General features: G+C 31.4%; 1 protein-coding gene across 50 annotated transcripts in view; it reads left to right on the top strand.

Moving 5' to 3' along the window:
* The window catches only part of LOC121116051 (uncharacterized), a 222,217-nt gene that overhangs the window by 85,423 nt on the left and 119,530 nt on the right, over window positions 1–17,264 (top strand). For all 50 annotated transcript variants that reach the window (XR_005863752.2, XM_071887962.1, XM_071887954.1 and 47 more), the window contains 2 exons: window positions 14,064–14,127; window positions 16,777–16,836. Coding sequence is in view for 49 of the 50 variants with exons in the window: in XM_071887962.1 (XP_071744063.1) it covers window positions 14,064–14,127; window positions 16,777–16,836 (124 nt within the window). In the remaining variant the exon portion in view is untranslated. The remainder of the gene's footprint in view (window positions 1–14,063; window positions 14,128–16,776; window positions 16,837–17,264) is intronic.

The raw sequence follows: 17,264 nt of genomic DNA, 5'->3' as shown, positions 1-17,264 counted from the left end.
AAAATAAATTGGAATAATATTATTGTCCATATCTATTTTTTTAATGTGTGTTTTTGTTATATGTAATATAAACATGGTTTACTGAGTTATTGCACATATATAAAGAAATTAAGCGGTTTTTTTGGGGTTTTTTTTGTTTTTTTATGGGCCTTTATTAGCATGCATTTAAACATTTACAATTTTATTATAATATAACACAATATACTGGAACTATAATTCGTTAAAACTTTTAGACAAACGAAAATTAAAAAGACTATTATGAAATATAGTACAATCCAGTATATTTTAAATTCAATATTTAGAAATAACATTAATTGGACGATGAACTTAAAAAAATAGTTTTATTTTCAATAAACATTCGCATAAAAATCAGAAATATGTAAAATTCCATCGAGGTTGTTCTCTTTTACTCTCTGTAATTTATAGACTATATATTGTGTTTTAAGAACAATTTCATCAACTCTCTCATTATTTGAAGTAGAGAGGAAATCTTCTTTGACTAGTTGTTTATTGAATAATGTACTAACCATTTTAATAATACCCCCATAAATTTTAGATAAAGATTGACATGTCGACAAAATATGATTGGTTGCTTCTTTTGAACATTGACAGAAGAAGCAAATTTCCCTATCGTCCTTGAAATACTTGGCAGCAACCTCGAAAGTCCCAGATAGTATTTTGTAGTGAAACCATCTTTCGCTTGACGTAAAAAACCTATTAGTACCTTACCCTAAAGCTTTCTGGACTTCATTTTTCAATGTTGTGTCGTTCAAAATATGGGTTGAATGGTTTTAGGGTTTGTGATTACTTACGTTTGCTCAAATAGGAAGAACATGTATAGCTTGATTTCAGTCTAAAAGGGACAAAAGTACCTTTTACTGAATGGTTTATTCTTAAATAGATGGAAAAGAAGAAAAAAGTTATTTAATTCATTAGAAAATCTGTCAAGTTAACATCTTCAGCAATAATGGAGTTTATGTACTCACAACATTTTTTGTTGCCATCACCCATTAGAAAGATAGCTCAAACTTTTTTACTATTTCGTTTGTACCATCAAACCAAAATTTTTAAAACACTTTCAGTATAATGATAATACTTTAATAACACCCGAAAGTCCTACATGCTGGCTTAGCTGAAATTCCTAGTGGAATTCAGAGAATTCGACAGAGGCACTTCGTTTCTGTTTAGATAATTAAAACAGCTCTTTTTAAGTTCGAGAGTATCCTCTTGCAACTTTACACCGTCTCATCCAGAAGACAATAGTCAAGTTGAGAGATATAATGGAATAATTTGGAAAATCAATTGGTTTACGCTTAAAGTCACAAAATCTACCTGAAAAGTAATGGGAGTGAGTTTTTACCCAAGTTATGGTAATAAGGTCATTGTTATGCACCTCCACTCACAGGACTCATCATGAAAGATTTTTCCAATTTCCAAAAAGATCTACACATGGTTGCTCTTTACCAACTTGGTAGATGAATCCAGGCCTTTAATGCTACGAAGATTTGTGCGAACATCTAAGAATGATCCTCTAGGGGACGAAGTGGAATTTATTGACAGTAATCCGTCGTTTGCATCAGTTAAATATTCTTGTGGAAAGGAGTCATCTGTGTCAGTTAAGGACTTAGCTCCATGCCCATTTCATGTTAATGAGCAACTACTGACTAGGTATTCATCACCTGCTCCATCTACTCCTTTACCAAAGGTCGATTAGTTTCCTAAAGATCTTGAATAGCGAAGATCAAATCGAGTTTCTATACCACCAGAGCCCTATGGAATTGATATTTCATAAATTTTATGTTTTTGTTTTGAGCAGAGCAGAATGTTGCGGTATATTTACTATTATTGACACGTGTGTGTTTCATGTTTCAATCACTATTAGCAGACTAAAGCTTAGGTAGTAATTTAATTTCTAAGTACTAATAATTTAATTATTCGTTACATACGAATTGGAGTAAAAAGACAGTATTGCTTTGCAAACTAATTCATGATCATTCGATTCCATACCAGTTTTAAGTATGATTGATAAGTTATTGACAAGGTTATTTTTCCTTTCAAATTACCAACATTGTAATCTTGATTTCGATAAATCATCGATGCTTGTTATTTTCAATTTAACTGTATGAAAAAAGTCTGCTTCTCGATAACATATATATTGGCCCAACATATATTTTTTAACACTTTCAGGTATTAATTTTTTGTTTACATTTTCTATTTCATTCAATTGTCTACTTCTTTTTTCGGGACGTCTTGAACCTGCTTGTCGACAAACACCTTGTATTTGGATTAACATTTTTTGCAATTCAGTCAAAATGTCACTACCGTTCTTAACATTTGATTTTGCATTTTCAATTTTATCAAGTATTCCATCATTCACATAGATCTCCTTCAGTAGAAAATAATTAAGCATCCAAAGAACTCTAATTTTGGTCTTCCTTAAAATGTCGTTCATTTCAATAAATAAACCACGATGGTCAGATAATTTAGTGTATATGACTTTGTACTACTTTAATGTGTCCGTTTGATAACCTTTAAAGAGAAAAAGATCTATTCGCGAGAACACAAATCTGAAAATCTATTTACAGAAAAAAAGCATGACTATAAGCTTTTACTAAGTCAGCACAGTCGCAAAACCTGTGGGTCATTAAAATAGAAGAGAGGGACGCCGTAGCTCGGGTATGATGATTCCTTGTACGCTTAATAGAATATTGACCATATTAGGTTTTATATTAAAATCTTCATTCATTAAGGATAGTACACTTGATATAACCACTGAAATTTTTTCGTTAAAAAAACGGATCGTCTCAATTTGGCCCGTACACCCAAATTACGTCAAACAGAGAGCTTGATATCCTACATTAGACCTTGATTAGATTTCCATCAGAATAACGGTATACGATTTTTAGCTGTTAATTTTTAATCAATATTGAAACACCTCTTTTTTGGATGTAAGGGGGACTTATCAAACACGGAAAATGAAGAGTAGCATTCTGGTAAGCAAAAGTGATAACAAAATCAGGAGTTTTTAAAATTTTTAATAATCTAATCAATTCATATTTTCTCCTGGAACTCTGTAAAGAATTGAAATTTAAAGATAAAAGGTAGATTATTATTTTTTAAATAACTTTTGGTGTTGCTCAGTACCTACTGTCGCATATGAGATTCTGAAGCAAGTATTTTTGTATTAGAGGCCGATTTTGATCTACACAAAATAATATTTTCTACAGAAACATTACCAGTAGGTTTTTTGATGAAATATCCCTTTTGATGTTGTCTTTTGTTTGATCTTTCAATACTCCATTTCTTAAGTGAGGTTGTCGTTAGCAGGTCGGTCAATAGGATAATCATTCATAATAAATGTATATCACTACTTTCCTCCTCAATATATAGACAATAAATATAATAATGATATTAACACTAGAAAAGAAAAACCCTCACTCTCTATTTTCGCACGGAACTAATTGTGCATAAAATCTTCATGCAACCTCGTCAAGAGGGGCAGAGGTGAATAAATGGAAGAAGGGAGACAACAAATCCAGAAATGCAGGTCTTAAAGTCCAAGATCCAATGTCTTCCAGATATTTAGGGATTTTCCAAGATAAAATTTGTCTTACGACAGAAGAGACACAAAAATTTACTTTCAAAACGGGTTATGTCCATAGATAGATATGTTATTTAAAATAATAACATCAGAGGGACACTTGACACGTTTCCAAAGAAATGAATAAAACTTTTTTTGTAAGTAATAACTGTCAATGAGTCTAATTTTAGCCCCTTATTACTGTTATGAATATCAATTTGTTAAACTTTAAGTATTTCTTGTTTAGTTGTGTTTGTTAACTTCTTTCACTATTTTGGAGCAAAGATTGCGAGATTTCTATTTTCATTGTGGCTCTAATTATATTTGATAATTCTGAGTTTTTGCATTTGTATATCTTTAAAACTGCTGTTGAGTAATTTTATCAAAATTACCCTACGTTAAAATAACGTAATGGATTGAAAAGTTGACAATATGGGAAGTATTTAATTGATTTCATAGTTATTACTTTTTGACTAAAGTAGAGGTTTTGTGAAGTACTGAACATTTTTGTATGTTATTTCCTAATATTAGTCGATAAACAACTAATATTGTAAGAATACAAATATGTTTTCTTAAAGTAAAGGCTTCGAAATACAATTAACATTTTTATACAGAAATTTAGGGTTAGTTGTAACACTTAACATCTTAATACTTAACATGAATTACGCTGCAAGCAAAAAATGCACATTATAACTATTTTAACATCATGGAGATTATAGTGTAAAAAAATTTATAATTTTGGCAATTATTCTTCAAGATATTTCATTAAAGATAATTTCAAAGAGTTAAAGTAATTTTTTGAAATAAAAATGCATATGGAATAATTCGGTGATTTGTTTTTATTTTGTTTTCTAAATTATGCAGTTTGAATGATTCATTAGTAGCAATATTACTTGGCATTCCTCTGAGTTTAAGCTGTAGTTTAAAAGTGTTATATAATTTAAGAGATTTACATTGACTGCAATATGGTCTTTTAAATAAAATCTCTTATTTTCTTATTCTTTCATTGTGACGGTCATTTTTCTCTACTTTAAGTGCACCTTGCAGCGCACTTACAATGTTAGTAAGGATAATTTATAATTAGAAATAAACGATAATTCGTTGAAGAAGACACGTGTAATGCAGGCTTAATTTTTGAGAAAAATAATTCTAACTTGCTTTAGTATTGACGGGCACGGGTTTTTTGGGAAAGTGTAAGGAGCATGTAAATGGGATGAAGTAATCATAAATAATAATAGACGTACACGAGACTATATTAATTAAAATTCAACTCACACATTAATATATATGTACAAATGAAATATGATGCATTATTATTATACTTAATCCTTGGTTTAAAGCACAGATAAAGTCGTGCATTCATAATTCATTTAGTGAATAAATAATGAACTATTCATTTTAAATCAGTTAATGTATGAACTAAAAAACCATCACATTGTATATACGTCTTAAAAGGGATGTAGCGAACATAAACTTAGACTGATAAAAATACTTTTTGCGAAGTTTAGATATGCTTTTATCCTATAACTTCCTTAAAATAAATTATAGATCGGACATATAAGGTCAATTTTGGTGGAGCAACGGGTAAAGTAGAACTATTCCTTTTTGCCCTATGGAACCTTCCCTATTGTCTGTATGGTAGTTCTATTTTGCCTTTGTCCTCAAAATTCCACCAAATGACGGCCTAAAGACTCACGAGAAACGATACCGACAAATGGGAAGGTTCCTTAGGGCAATGAGGCATAGTTTCATTTTAAAATTAAAATCTGAACAATTTGAATGTTAAACTTCAACACGATATAATTTATTAATTAAGAATAGAATTGAAGAAAAATTAATTTTATTAATACATGTGTGTCTGAGCTCTCTTTATCATTAATGTAGCCTTCCTTAGCGGCAACAAGGCTTCCATTCACTGACAGAAGATCTGTTCCCCACTCCAGATGTAGTCATCTTTCAGTGACTTTGAGGGCATCTGTGCATAGATGACGGACACTACAAACCTTCCCTGCCACATGGACCCAAGAGGTATAGTCGAAGAGGTTGGCATCAGAGCGGTAGTGGAGCCAATAGTCTCAAAAAAGAGTTGAAAAGAACTCAAAAGAGTCTTGCAAAAGAGGAAATGGATTTATTTCTTTGCTGGTATTAAAAGTGGCCTCTCCAAGTTCACAATTATTGTTCTGCTTACTTTTTTATAACTCTCCTGACAGTTTGATTTAAAAACCCATGAACTTTTGCATGGGCCCTCACGGACTTGAGGGGATTGGACTGGGCATCCAGTTCCAATTTGGCCTTTTTGACAGAGTAATTCTTCCTTTCCACGGTTCAGACTTGTTGACGGCGTAGAGGGTGATCCTGGAGTCCCCCAACTGCTTAGAGTACACGAATGAAAATTCGTCAATTACGTTCAAGGTTAACTTTCTCGACTTGTGAGTAAGCTAGAGAGCTCAAATTTGTTTTGTTCTGTAACTAATTTTCTATGCTTTAATATAACGAAATATGAATTAATTTCAATCACTCAACTTTTTATTAATGGGTGAATTAGTAAGGGTTCAGATTTCAATGTACCACCCGGTATGATATTACAGGGTTTGGCACCATAACATTTTTTATTATTTAAGTTTCATAAATCAGAAATGTTATTTAATTATTTCATATTAGTATTTTAATACCCGGTGATTTTTTTCATTTTTATGGTTATATTTTAATAACTTTTCATTGAGAGGTTTTAGAAAGATTGAATTTTATACTTATTGAATTGGCTCCATATCTTATTTTGTAGTGGGGGTGATAAGTTGATTAAGTAATTAATTATTCGTGGCTCCACAAAAATCCTTACAATGGTTGGTTTTCCTGAATAATTCGGATTCGTATTGTTTAGTTTGAACCACTGTATATTTTTTTCATAACACCGCCCCTGATTGCTCAATTTTAACAATCTAACATTATTATCTGTAGATTATTTTACGTTCAAAGAATTTTACAAATTTCAAATTATAAAAATGATACTAAAAACATCGTTTTTTGTATGTATATAATAAATTGAAACAATTAACTGATTTTCATAAATCGCAGTGATAAAAAAATCTGAAGCTAAATTTGATATGGATTTACTTTTGGTCATATATATTCTCGTCGGCAAGAGCACGTTCCTCACTACTCCAATTCATGATAACGGCTGACTGTATTTTGAAGAAAACTTCGGAACCACACTCACCCTTCGAATACTTTTATAAGCCTGTTTGATACACAATATTGAAAATTTATTTATGTTATGATATAAGCATATATGAACATATTAAAAAAAAATATGACTTTAATCATTTAGAGAAATTAAATACAATATATATATTTATAAAAATAAACATTCTATTTTAAAATTAATTCACTTAACAAAAGTCAAACAACTTCAAATTACTGTATATAATGTTATTAATTAATTCATTTTCAACAAAACGCTCCCTCTAAAAATTTAAAAGCAATGAAATAAACAAAACAAAGCTACAAAACAGCTCGAAGTTTTATTAAAAGAATAAGCATTAATTTCATTATATTATATGAAAGGATAAAAAAACCACAATAATTATTCTGTAGAGTAGCTTTTAAGTTTCTTTTAATTGTTAGTATACGGCGCAAGAATTTAAAGTTTTTATCTGACAACGAGTGTTAGTACTGTATTATGTTTTGCGTTCAAATAATGAAAATGATACAAAAAAAAATGTTTTTTGTATATTATAAATGAAAGCAATAAACTGATTTTGATAAATCGCAATAATATAAACTTAGGAGCTAAATTTTTTTTTTTTTTTTAATATTTATTTTGGACGGTAAACGCACGTTCCTCACAACTCGAATTCATCATAGCAACTGACTGTAGTTTTAAAAAAACTTTAGAATATCGCCTAAAGAACAAAACCCCGCCCACCCAGCCACTAGTTCTTCAGCCTTATTGCCGGACGATATAAAAATACAGTTACATATGTTGTGTTATAAGCATCAGTGAACAAAATTAATACTTTTTTAGCTGTTTAAATTTCATACGTTTGAATTCATACTTCAAAATAGTAGAGAAAAGAATATTAAATTTGGAAGATTCATGAAGAAGGATTATAACGTAATTAATAAATTATTATCCAGCGAGATATGTTAAGTACAGAATAAGATACACATATTTGATTTCCCTTTCTCATATTCATACTTAGGAAAGGTAAATAATAATAGCACATCAAAAACATTATTTGAAACCTCCATCATGAATTCCAGAATTAAGTACAAATAAAGTACCATTACCCAAAAAAAAAAAAAAAAAAAAACAGGATGATATGTTAAGGATATGATAAATTATGAATTTACATTGAATGTGGAGTAAAAATATGATACATGCCAGATATTACAAGGATATATTTAAGTTTTTACAAAATATAAACACTCCGGGGAAGTAACTTAAAGGTTACTTTTACGTTATTTCTGCTCTATACACAACTCACATTTTTGATATCCGTGTTCCATTACAAATAAAACAAAGAAAAGCAGAGGATGACTCCCTTTCACTTAATAAATTATGTATAAATGTCCTCAGTATTTGAAACCTTTTGAAGTTGTAATATAAGGCTTTCAAAAAGGATTATTTGACTTGTAATTCAAATAAATATACTGATGTTTTACTAGTGTTTTTAGTCATTTCAATTTCCTACTTTAATCAGAGTATGATTATTAGTACAAGAGGACATCATCGCCTATGGCTCAGATTATCAAATAAATCAAAACATATTTAGTTTGTAATGTATTCGTCGTGATGAGAACACATGGATTTTTTATCAATATTTTTCAAAAAAGAAGAGGCCAAGGTTAATGCACTGGGTGCATTAATGAAAACCATGCACGCTGAATCTGGAATTTTAAGAAGTTTGGTTTCAGAGACTACTTGTACAGATGTTGGCAAAGCTGTTGTCATTTCTATCTTTTAAATAGCAGGGGCGTCAGCAGGATTATAATTTGAGGGAGGAGAGGGCCTGGTTTCAAGAAAACAAATCAAAAATTGTTATTATTTTTTTATTTTAATAAGTTAAAGCTAATCAAAATAATTTCAATTCTTGCGAAAAAAATTTCAAATATTAAATTTATTTGAAAAAACTTTCCAAATTCAAATATTAAATTTCTTTGAGAAAAATTTCGAAAATTGAAATAACAAATTTTTTTGAAAAAAAATTCAAAAATCTACAGTTTTTCTAAAAGAATTCAATTTTTTGTAAAACAATTTCCAAAATCCATATCTGTTTTCAAAAAAAATTCAAAAATGAAAAGTTGTTATTAAAAAAAAATTCACAGCTGTTCACAAAAAAAAATATATATAATTTTTTGACAAAAATTTTAAATATTAAATTTGTTTAAAAAAATTTCGATAATCAGAATTTAAATATTAAATTTATTTAAAAAAATTTCCCAAATTTTTTTTTTTTTTTTAAATTTCAATTTTTTTCTATTTTTTTGTTTTTTTAAATTTCCAAAATTCAATTTTCTATTTTTTTTGTTTTTTTAAATGTCCAAAATTCAATTTCAAATATTAAATTTGTTTGAAAAAATAACAAATAATAAATTTGTTTGAAAAATTTTAAATATTAAATTTGTTTGAAAATAGTTTCAAAAATTTATAGCTATTTTCAAAAAATTGAAATTTTTCAAAAAGAAATTCCAAAATCCGTAGTTATTCTCAAAAAAATTTCAAAATGTAAAGTTGTTCATAAAAAAAATTCAAAAATTCACATCTGTTGAGAAAAACCAAAATACATATTCAATTTTTTGACAAAAAATTTGAAATATTAAATATGTTTGAAAATAATTTCAAATATTAAAATTTTGTGACAAATATGACAAAAATCCATAGGTATTCCGAGAAAATAAAATTTTTGGAAAAAAATTTCAAAAATTAAATTTTAAATATTTCTAGTAAAAAGCACAAGTTCCTTAAATTGCCCCCCTACAAACGCCCCTAAATAGCCTTTATCGACTTTGATAATACCCTTGATGCCCCGCAGGAATGCTCTGACAGGTGATAATAATGTATTATGGGGTTCATGGAGTTCTAATGTTCATCAAAGAAAACCTTGAAAGCTTTGAGTTTCGGTGCCCCTATCCGATGGGTCGTAGAAGGAAAAGTGGAGCGTTTTGGGATCTGGCGAGTATGGAGGCCACATTGTTTTTGGCCAGAATGGAATGTTGGTCTATTAAAAGGATTGTTTAATCTTTGCTGTGTGTGCCTCTTGTTGAATTATCAAATACCTGTCAGGATATAGTCATTGATGAAGGGAACCAACTTAGTGTTCTATCTGTCAACGTTGTCAGTAGCATTGAGCCTGTACCTTATTTGAACCAGATTAGTGACATTGCTAGTCCATGGGATGGAACAAATCACAATTTTATCATCCATGCTGGGTGAAGTGAGTCATCAGGTTTGGGGCATACTCTCAATCCCTCGTTATTAATGGTGTTCTTGTCGTTGTAAATAGTTTACATGGTAGACATCATCAAGTTTCAGATCTTTGTTTAACAACAATTTATTATTTTAATAATAATCTTTCCTCTACAATTTCCAATATGGAATATTATATTCTCAAATACTAATTAAGATTAGGAATTCACTGTTATAAAGCATAATGATAAAAAAGTAAATAATTTGTCCATTGACGCTGGTTGTAGGATCGTATGTATAGGTATAGGATTATTGTAGAGTGCAGGGAAAAAGGCGGGTGTGGTAGTTATAGTATTACTGAATGAATTACTACTGTCAAGAATGGAGCCATCCACATTTAAAATAATATTAAATCATATATATCATCATATATCACATCCCCACTTATGTAACAAATACTCAAGCCAATAAAAAGTTTATATTTTAGTGATGGGAGGATATATCGTTAGTATTTGGAAGGATGTAATGGGAGGCTCAATCAATGTTATGTATTTCTGCACAAAAATAAACGTCTTCAAATTCATGATACAACTCTGCACACATTCATGCTATTGAAACATTATATTTAAGGTTGAGAGAGAAAAAAAGTTAAAAACTTTACCATCATAACTTGGCAATGTATAATTATAACTTTTCTTTCATCTTTTTTTTTAATCATTATTTATATTTAGATCCAAGAAAAAGTAAAAAAAAACAACTTTATATTTTGTTTCTAAAGTCACTCCATGAAAGTAGCAAAATTACCATATAGCAACACAATCAAATTATAGTTTATTTTATTCAATTAATTAAGTTTCTCTACTTTTTTTTTCTTATGGAAGAATTTTCTTTTATTTCCCTCCTTAACTATTTACTCCACTTCAAAATGAATTGTTAATAGAAAATGGTTTTGGTTTGTGCAAAAATACAAATCGAATGCAGGCTGACAAATTGTTTTTCGTAGACATATAGGGAGCGGGGATCAGATTGTCACCTACTTTAAACCTTCATAACTTGAAGACGACACTATCAAATAAAAAACCGGTCACCAAATAGGAAAGCTATTCTTGTTAGCTGACGATACATAGTTCAATTAGCATCATGCCGTCATCATATGAGGAGATTAAGAGCTATAAGTGGAACGAGAGCTTTTGAGGTCCGCCGTTGTCATGGCATTGGTTAATAATGGAGGTGAAATCTCCAATTCAACGATTGCTTCAACCTTAGGAGTGAATTTACAGACTATTCAGCGTATCCGTAAGAAGCTAGAGGACACGTAGGATGTTTATGCCACCATAAAGAGGGCACCCAAGGAGGAGGGCGCCGACAGAAAGGTCAGGGACACCGACTTTGTCGACAAGGTGAAGAAGATGGTTGAGGATGACCCTACCAGGTCCATGAAAGACATGGCGAGGGATCTGGACTACCCTGGGTGTGGCAACAGGACTCAGTACCCTGCCATGTGTCCAAAATCTCCATGCAGTGGTTAACCGAGAACTGTTATGACGTCGTAACCAAGGATTTGTGGCCTCCTAACTCTCCCGACCTTAATCGTTTGGACTATTTTGTCTCGGGCTATGTCGAGAGACATACCAACAGACATCCCCATGGCACCAGGGCCAGCCTGATGGACTCCATCAAGGAGGTATTCGGCAACATGGACAGTGAGATGGTCAGAAGAGCCTGTGGCCGGTTCAGAGGCCGTATTGAGGCTGTTATTGATGCCACTGGTGATTATATCGAATGAATGGCTACTCTTTACTCTATGCTCGTCATAGTTTTGATTTTCAATAAAAAAGTTAAAAAATGTATATTTTGTGTTATTTTTTGTAGAAAAATATTTTGGCGACAATTTGATCCCCGCTCCCTGTACCTATCTATATATTTCAAATTATTATACAGATATGTAACAGTTAAATGACAATTTAATAATAATTTTATTACTTTTCCCAATTTTTTATCCTTTAAAAGAATAAGAAAGAAGACACAAATGACGTGTTAGTTGGCTGATGTCGTCAATCTGCTCAACTATTACATAATGTTTTGTTTGTTAATATTAGGGATACCCGTAAGTTGAACTATTGGAAATAGAAAATCATTGGTAAGGACATTGACAAAATGGGGGTATACAAATGAACAGCTGAAATATATATATATATATAATTTAAATGGAGTAATGCTGTGATGTCTTTACTTAGTTCCCAAGTGGCTATTCAATTTTAGATGGAGTGGGGGCAAATTTCCAAACGCAGTTCTAATGGTGCGACGTAAATAATGTTAATAACTTGTTTGTTGCAAATAATTACAGAATGGATATCAATGAAATCAAAAATAAATCGTTTTTACTGAACAACAAGATGAGACCCTCGAAAGTTGCTTTGGGCCACTAATTAAATAACCCTGTATTAGGGGATTAAAGATATTATAAATATGTATATCACACAGCTTCATAAAATATATTTGAATGCAACTAATCGAAGTATGAACCCCAATTTTAAAAAAAATGACATCTCTATTTAATCTCTCAACCTTTCTTTCCAAGAAAATGAGACATAGAAAGAAAAAATGTTATTTTAATTGCTAACTACAGGACTCCCTATATATACTCCCTAACCCACGGACAAAACCTTCATAAACACAATTGGATTTGAACTCATCTCATAAATAGGATAAGGAAATTTGAGCTCTCTGAATTTTTTTAGTTGACAGTCAGTATAATTAACATTTGATATTCCTTCAGTATACTCTGAATATGTTTACCTTTGCTATTCCTAACTGCAGAAGAATGATTGTAGATAGATTTATTTAAGATATGACCTGACGGTATGAAAAAAATAAAAGAAACCGAAAAATGATATGGTAATCCTTACAATTTGAAGATTGTTTGGGAAAAGAACAACTGTGCTGTTAGAACGTTTTATTACAGCAGCTGCGAGCAGCCATGAGAGGAAATAAATCAACTCAAATCCTACTCTGTATCAAGCAAGGAGAAATATAGAGAGGAATTAAAGTGTTTTAATACTTAATTCTACTCTGAGGTCAAAAACGACTTTCATATATTACTCTCCAACAAATCTTCAGAGTCATTCCAAGTTATTCATAAGTAACCACCCTATATTTAAATGTTCCCTCTTCAATTATACATTCATAATTATAACAGTTTTGAAAATATAAAGCAATGCTCTGGTTGCAAGTACAAAATGTATTGCGCTCATCTAAGGACATATTTTTTACAAATCAAACTATACAGCAGAGGATTTTGTAGCAGGCAAGTTTGGTTTTTTTTTTTGTGTCGTTGCCAACCTCAACAATATTTGTTAGTTACTAAAACTGTTGTCGTCATGAAATTAATTCTTGAGCAAAGAACATTTATGCCTATGAATGACTGAGAGAAGCACTGAGGAATGTTAGGGATATGTATGTGTTAGTCCTTGTTAAAGGATAAAGTGTAACCACGTTTTTGTGTGCAGATGAATGACGTAGAGTAACGTTGAGGAGTTATATGTATATGTCCTGGTTGGACTTAGATATAATTTAGGAACAAAAACGGTGTAATTCCGGCTAATCCTGCTTGATATGAAGTGGTAATTGTGTTCATTGCCTTCTACTCATAGCTGTTCACAGATAAAACGTCATGAAAGCTGCTCCCCTCTCAAACATTCTTCAAATTGTCAGGGTTTCTTTTCAATTACTTTTTTTATATAGTAAAAAAACTTTGGTCATCATATCCTATCAGTAGATAATCATCTACAACTTAACATAATCTAATTACAGGTCAATTAATTGATGTTTATGACTCTAATACAACTATAGAAAAAATGACAGCTAACACAAAAATTATAGTTTAAGTTCTTTATTTTATATACTAAATATATTAAAAAAAGTTTTCATATTAACAAAAACTTCCTTTGATATATATATTAAATATTAATCCTTCTTTTGAGTATACCCATTAAATCAATATGCATACATTGAACTAGAATGTATTGCAAATCACATTCTACAACTAATTTTTTTTTCTTTTTTCCATTACAGAGGCCCAAGTCAAAGTGATATTAACTTAGTAGGAAACTCTGGTGCTATCAATCATATCAGTGATGTAAGTAAATCATCAATTATTATACCTAATAGTGTTGGCTTCGAGTATTCGTCGAATTGACTAACTCCTACAATTTTATAAAAATTATTCGAACTCTTAAAAAATATTTTTAGGATAAATTGACTTTACTTGAACTCGAATAATTAATGAAAACCAATCCAAACATTCCTACAACAATTATTTAATTTTTTATTATTACTCAAAAAGACACTTAAAAACAGACGCTGCTTTTTTATTTAACAGAAGTGTTGATGTAATAGGTTAGGGAAAAAGTAATTTCATATTTGTGGCTTTATTTCAATATTTTTAAAAAGTGTTACAATCAAGTGATTCAAGCCAAGTATGGTTCTGTTTGACAACTTATTGCCATGAGAATTCAACTTCATACCTGGGTGTAGAAAAATTACTTAGACCTGCCACTAATTAGTCTTTAAAATACTGATAATTGATCAGGATGATGTTGTATAAATAAAATTTTATTTTTTAATATCTTTTATTAAACAAAGCACATTAATTATGAATCTGGCCACCATCAGCCTCAATGACAACCTCCGGAACCCCTTGCACACATTGGCGACGTAGTCCTTTTCTATTATCCTCCACTGCTGGCTAACTGAGATCTTCAAGACATCAATATTTGGGTGTTGGACTTTTCAGGTCTTCTTCTAAAGTGCCACCAAATGGAGTATTCCATTAGATTCAGATCTGGGGTCTGAGGAGGCCAAAGTTTATCGGACCAGAAGTTCATGTTGCCACCCATCCACTCTTGCACAATATTAGGAAATTGCGCTGGAGCCCTGTCCTGCTGAAATACGTATGCAGCCTTGTTAGACTTTTCATTGTCTTTGTAATCTATGGAACCACATTTTCCTCGAACACCATCAAGTAGTCGGCCGCAGGTAACTGGTATCCAATAGTAAACAAAATTGATGATGTTGCCAGCGTTGCCAAAGAATACCACTCGATCATTTTCCTTGACGTTGACAGGGTCAACGGTAAAGGTATTTTCATCAAAGAAAAAAATTACCCGGTTGCTGTTGTGATTCAAATCATTCAAGAGTTGTTGACATAACTGAAGTCGGAGTTATTTTTGACGTTGGGATAGGAATAGCCTCTCCATTTTCTAAGCAACCATCCTCCAGCATTTTGTATGGCCTTGCCAACAGTAAACCGGTGCACTTTCTCTTATTTGGTGAACTCTGACATCTTCATCCTTGGGTTGACCTGAAATGCCTCCATAATGTCTTTTTGTTTCACTTTGGTGTGTCTTCTACCCTTGGGTTTGTTCTTAATGTTTTCCCTATCAGCCAAACAGTTACTAACCCAATAGACTGTGGCCTTGATGACATTTAAGACCTTCGCGATGTCGGAGGTGGTCCTCCGTCGCAGATTAAATTGATCATGATTTCTCTTATTGCCTCCATCGCGACATATACATAATTTTTGTTTGTATTATGAACATTAATCATAGGCTTGGAATCTAAGCTATTCAAGAATAATCGGAACATTAAGATTTAATCAACAGCACCTATGCAAAACTGTATTTTTGGAAGGTATCATTACTTTTCTACACCTGGTAATGCACTTCTCTTAGAAACATTTGTTCTTAAGGGCAAAAAACTACGAAAATTATTTCACAGGCCTTTATTGAGGCCAAATTTGTTCTCCCAAGTGCATTGGATATAGACAGGAACAGGTGGTAGTCACTTAGTGCCAAGTCCGGACTGTAAAATAGACGCATAAGAACTTCCCATACGAGCTCCCGGAGCTTCTGGCCCATTATCAAAGATGTGTGCAGCCTGGTGTTGTAATGATGAATCACGATTCCTCTCCTAGTCGATATTAGTTTTGTATCCACCCCTCTGTAAACGGTTAAATAGTCGATGTTCAGCTTCTGGCCGATGCTACGACTGCTATTAAGACGGTATATCTCAATATTTTCCATGATTTTATAGACATTTTTACAACAAGCCTGGCAGTGCGGGGTGTATCATTAATCTCTACTACACCACAGCATCCACTATTTTTCAAAATAAGCTGAAACAGTATCGGGCCAGTATACTGTACGAATTATCTCGTAGGAATTCGAAGCATTTTTCCCTTTCAGGTAACAAAATGTAAAATAAGGCGTATTTCTTCCAATACCTCCATACTCGACGCAAGATATTTCACGACTGAATCGGCCAGGTGCACTACATTGAAAAAGCATTTGTAGTATATACCTTTACAACATTTCATCGAATGATCAATGTGACCAATAATAAACAAGATATACTTAGCTAAAAAAAAGGGGCGGGAAATACCGAATTACTTTTCCCAAAACCTATTATAAAAAACAAAGTTTCAAGAAGGGGTTAGAACTAATTTTTTTTTCAGTGCAGTTTTAAGTGATGTTTTCTAGACCTATATTTCGGTCCAGGGTGTAACTTGAAATTGTGAACAGAAATTTTTAGTTGTAGTAACTCAAAATAATTGTTTTCCTCTTTTTCCTCCGGGACCGAATTAAACTCGAAAATTGTTGTAGTTTGAAATAACACGAAAACTCGATGCAAAACTCAACACCAACGAATTCAAATATTTTGAATCGAATTCAACACTAATATCAACTAATATATACATTTATTGATTTTTTTCTCTCTCTCTTTACAGCCTGGATTGTTACAGCCGACCGACATGCAGCAACAGCCTCCTTTTCAAGATATGAATCAAGTGAGTTTCTCAGGGGGTTGGGGGGTAGATACTTAAAATTTCCTTCTTTATTTTTATGAAAAAATAAAAAAATATTAATCAATATTTATATATGTACGTATATATAAATGAATCAACAATTCATATTTTATTCAAGCCAATGAAGGAATAATACATTATTACTTTGATACAATACTACATAATTACAGAAGAAGCCCCTTTCTTCTTCACAGAGAAGGAAGATATAAAATTTATAAAAACAACTCCTTTATTTAGGACTTCATCTCTTTAAAAAAAACAAAAAAAAACGAGTTAAAATATATATTTTGATATTCAAAAAAAATTATTCACCCAACCCAGCTTTGTACATCCCTTTTTGAAGCCCCTTAACTAGCCATTTGAGGTTTTGTTCCCTTTCTTTATTATGCTTAATTATTACTTATAAATGC

The sequence above is a fragment of the Lepeophtheirus salmonis genome, chromosome 4 (assembly GCF_016086655.4).
Source record: "Lepeophtheirus salmonis chromosome 4, UVic_Lsal_1.4, whole genome shotgun sequence".
In the NCBI taxonomy this organism is placed as follows: domain Eukaryota; kingdom Metazoa; phylum Arthropoda; class Copepoda; order Siphonostomatoida; family Caligidae; genus Lepeophtheirus; species Lepeophtheirus salmonis.
This window is presented reverse-complemented; position numbering and strand designations above follow the sequence as displayed.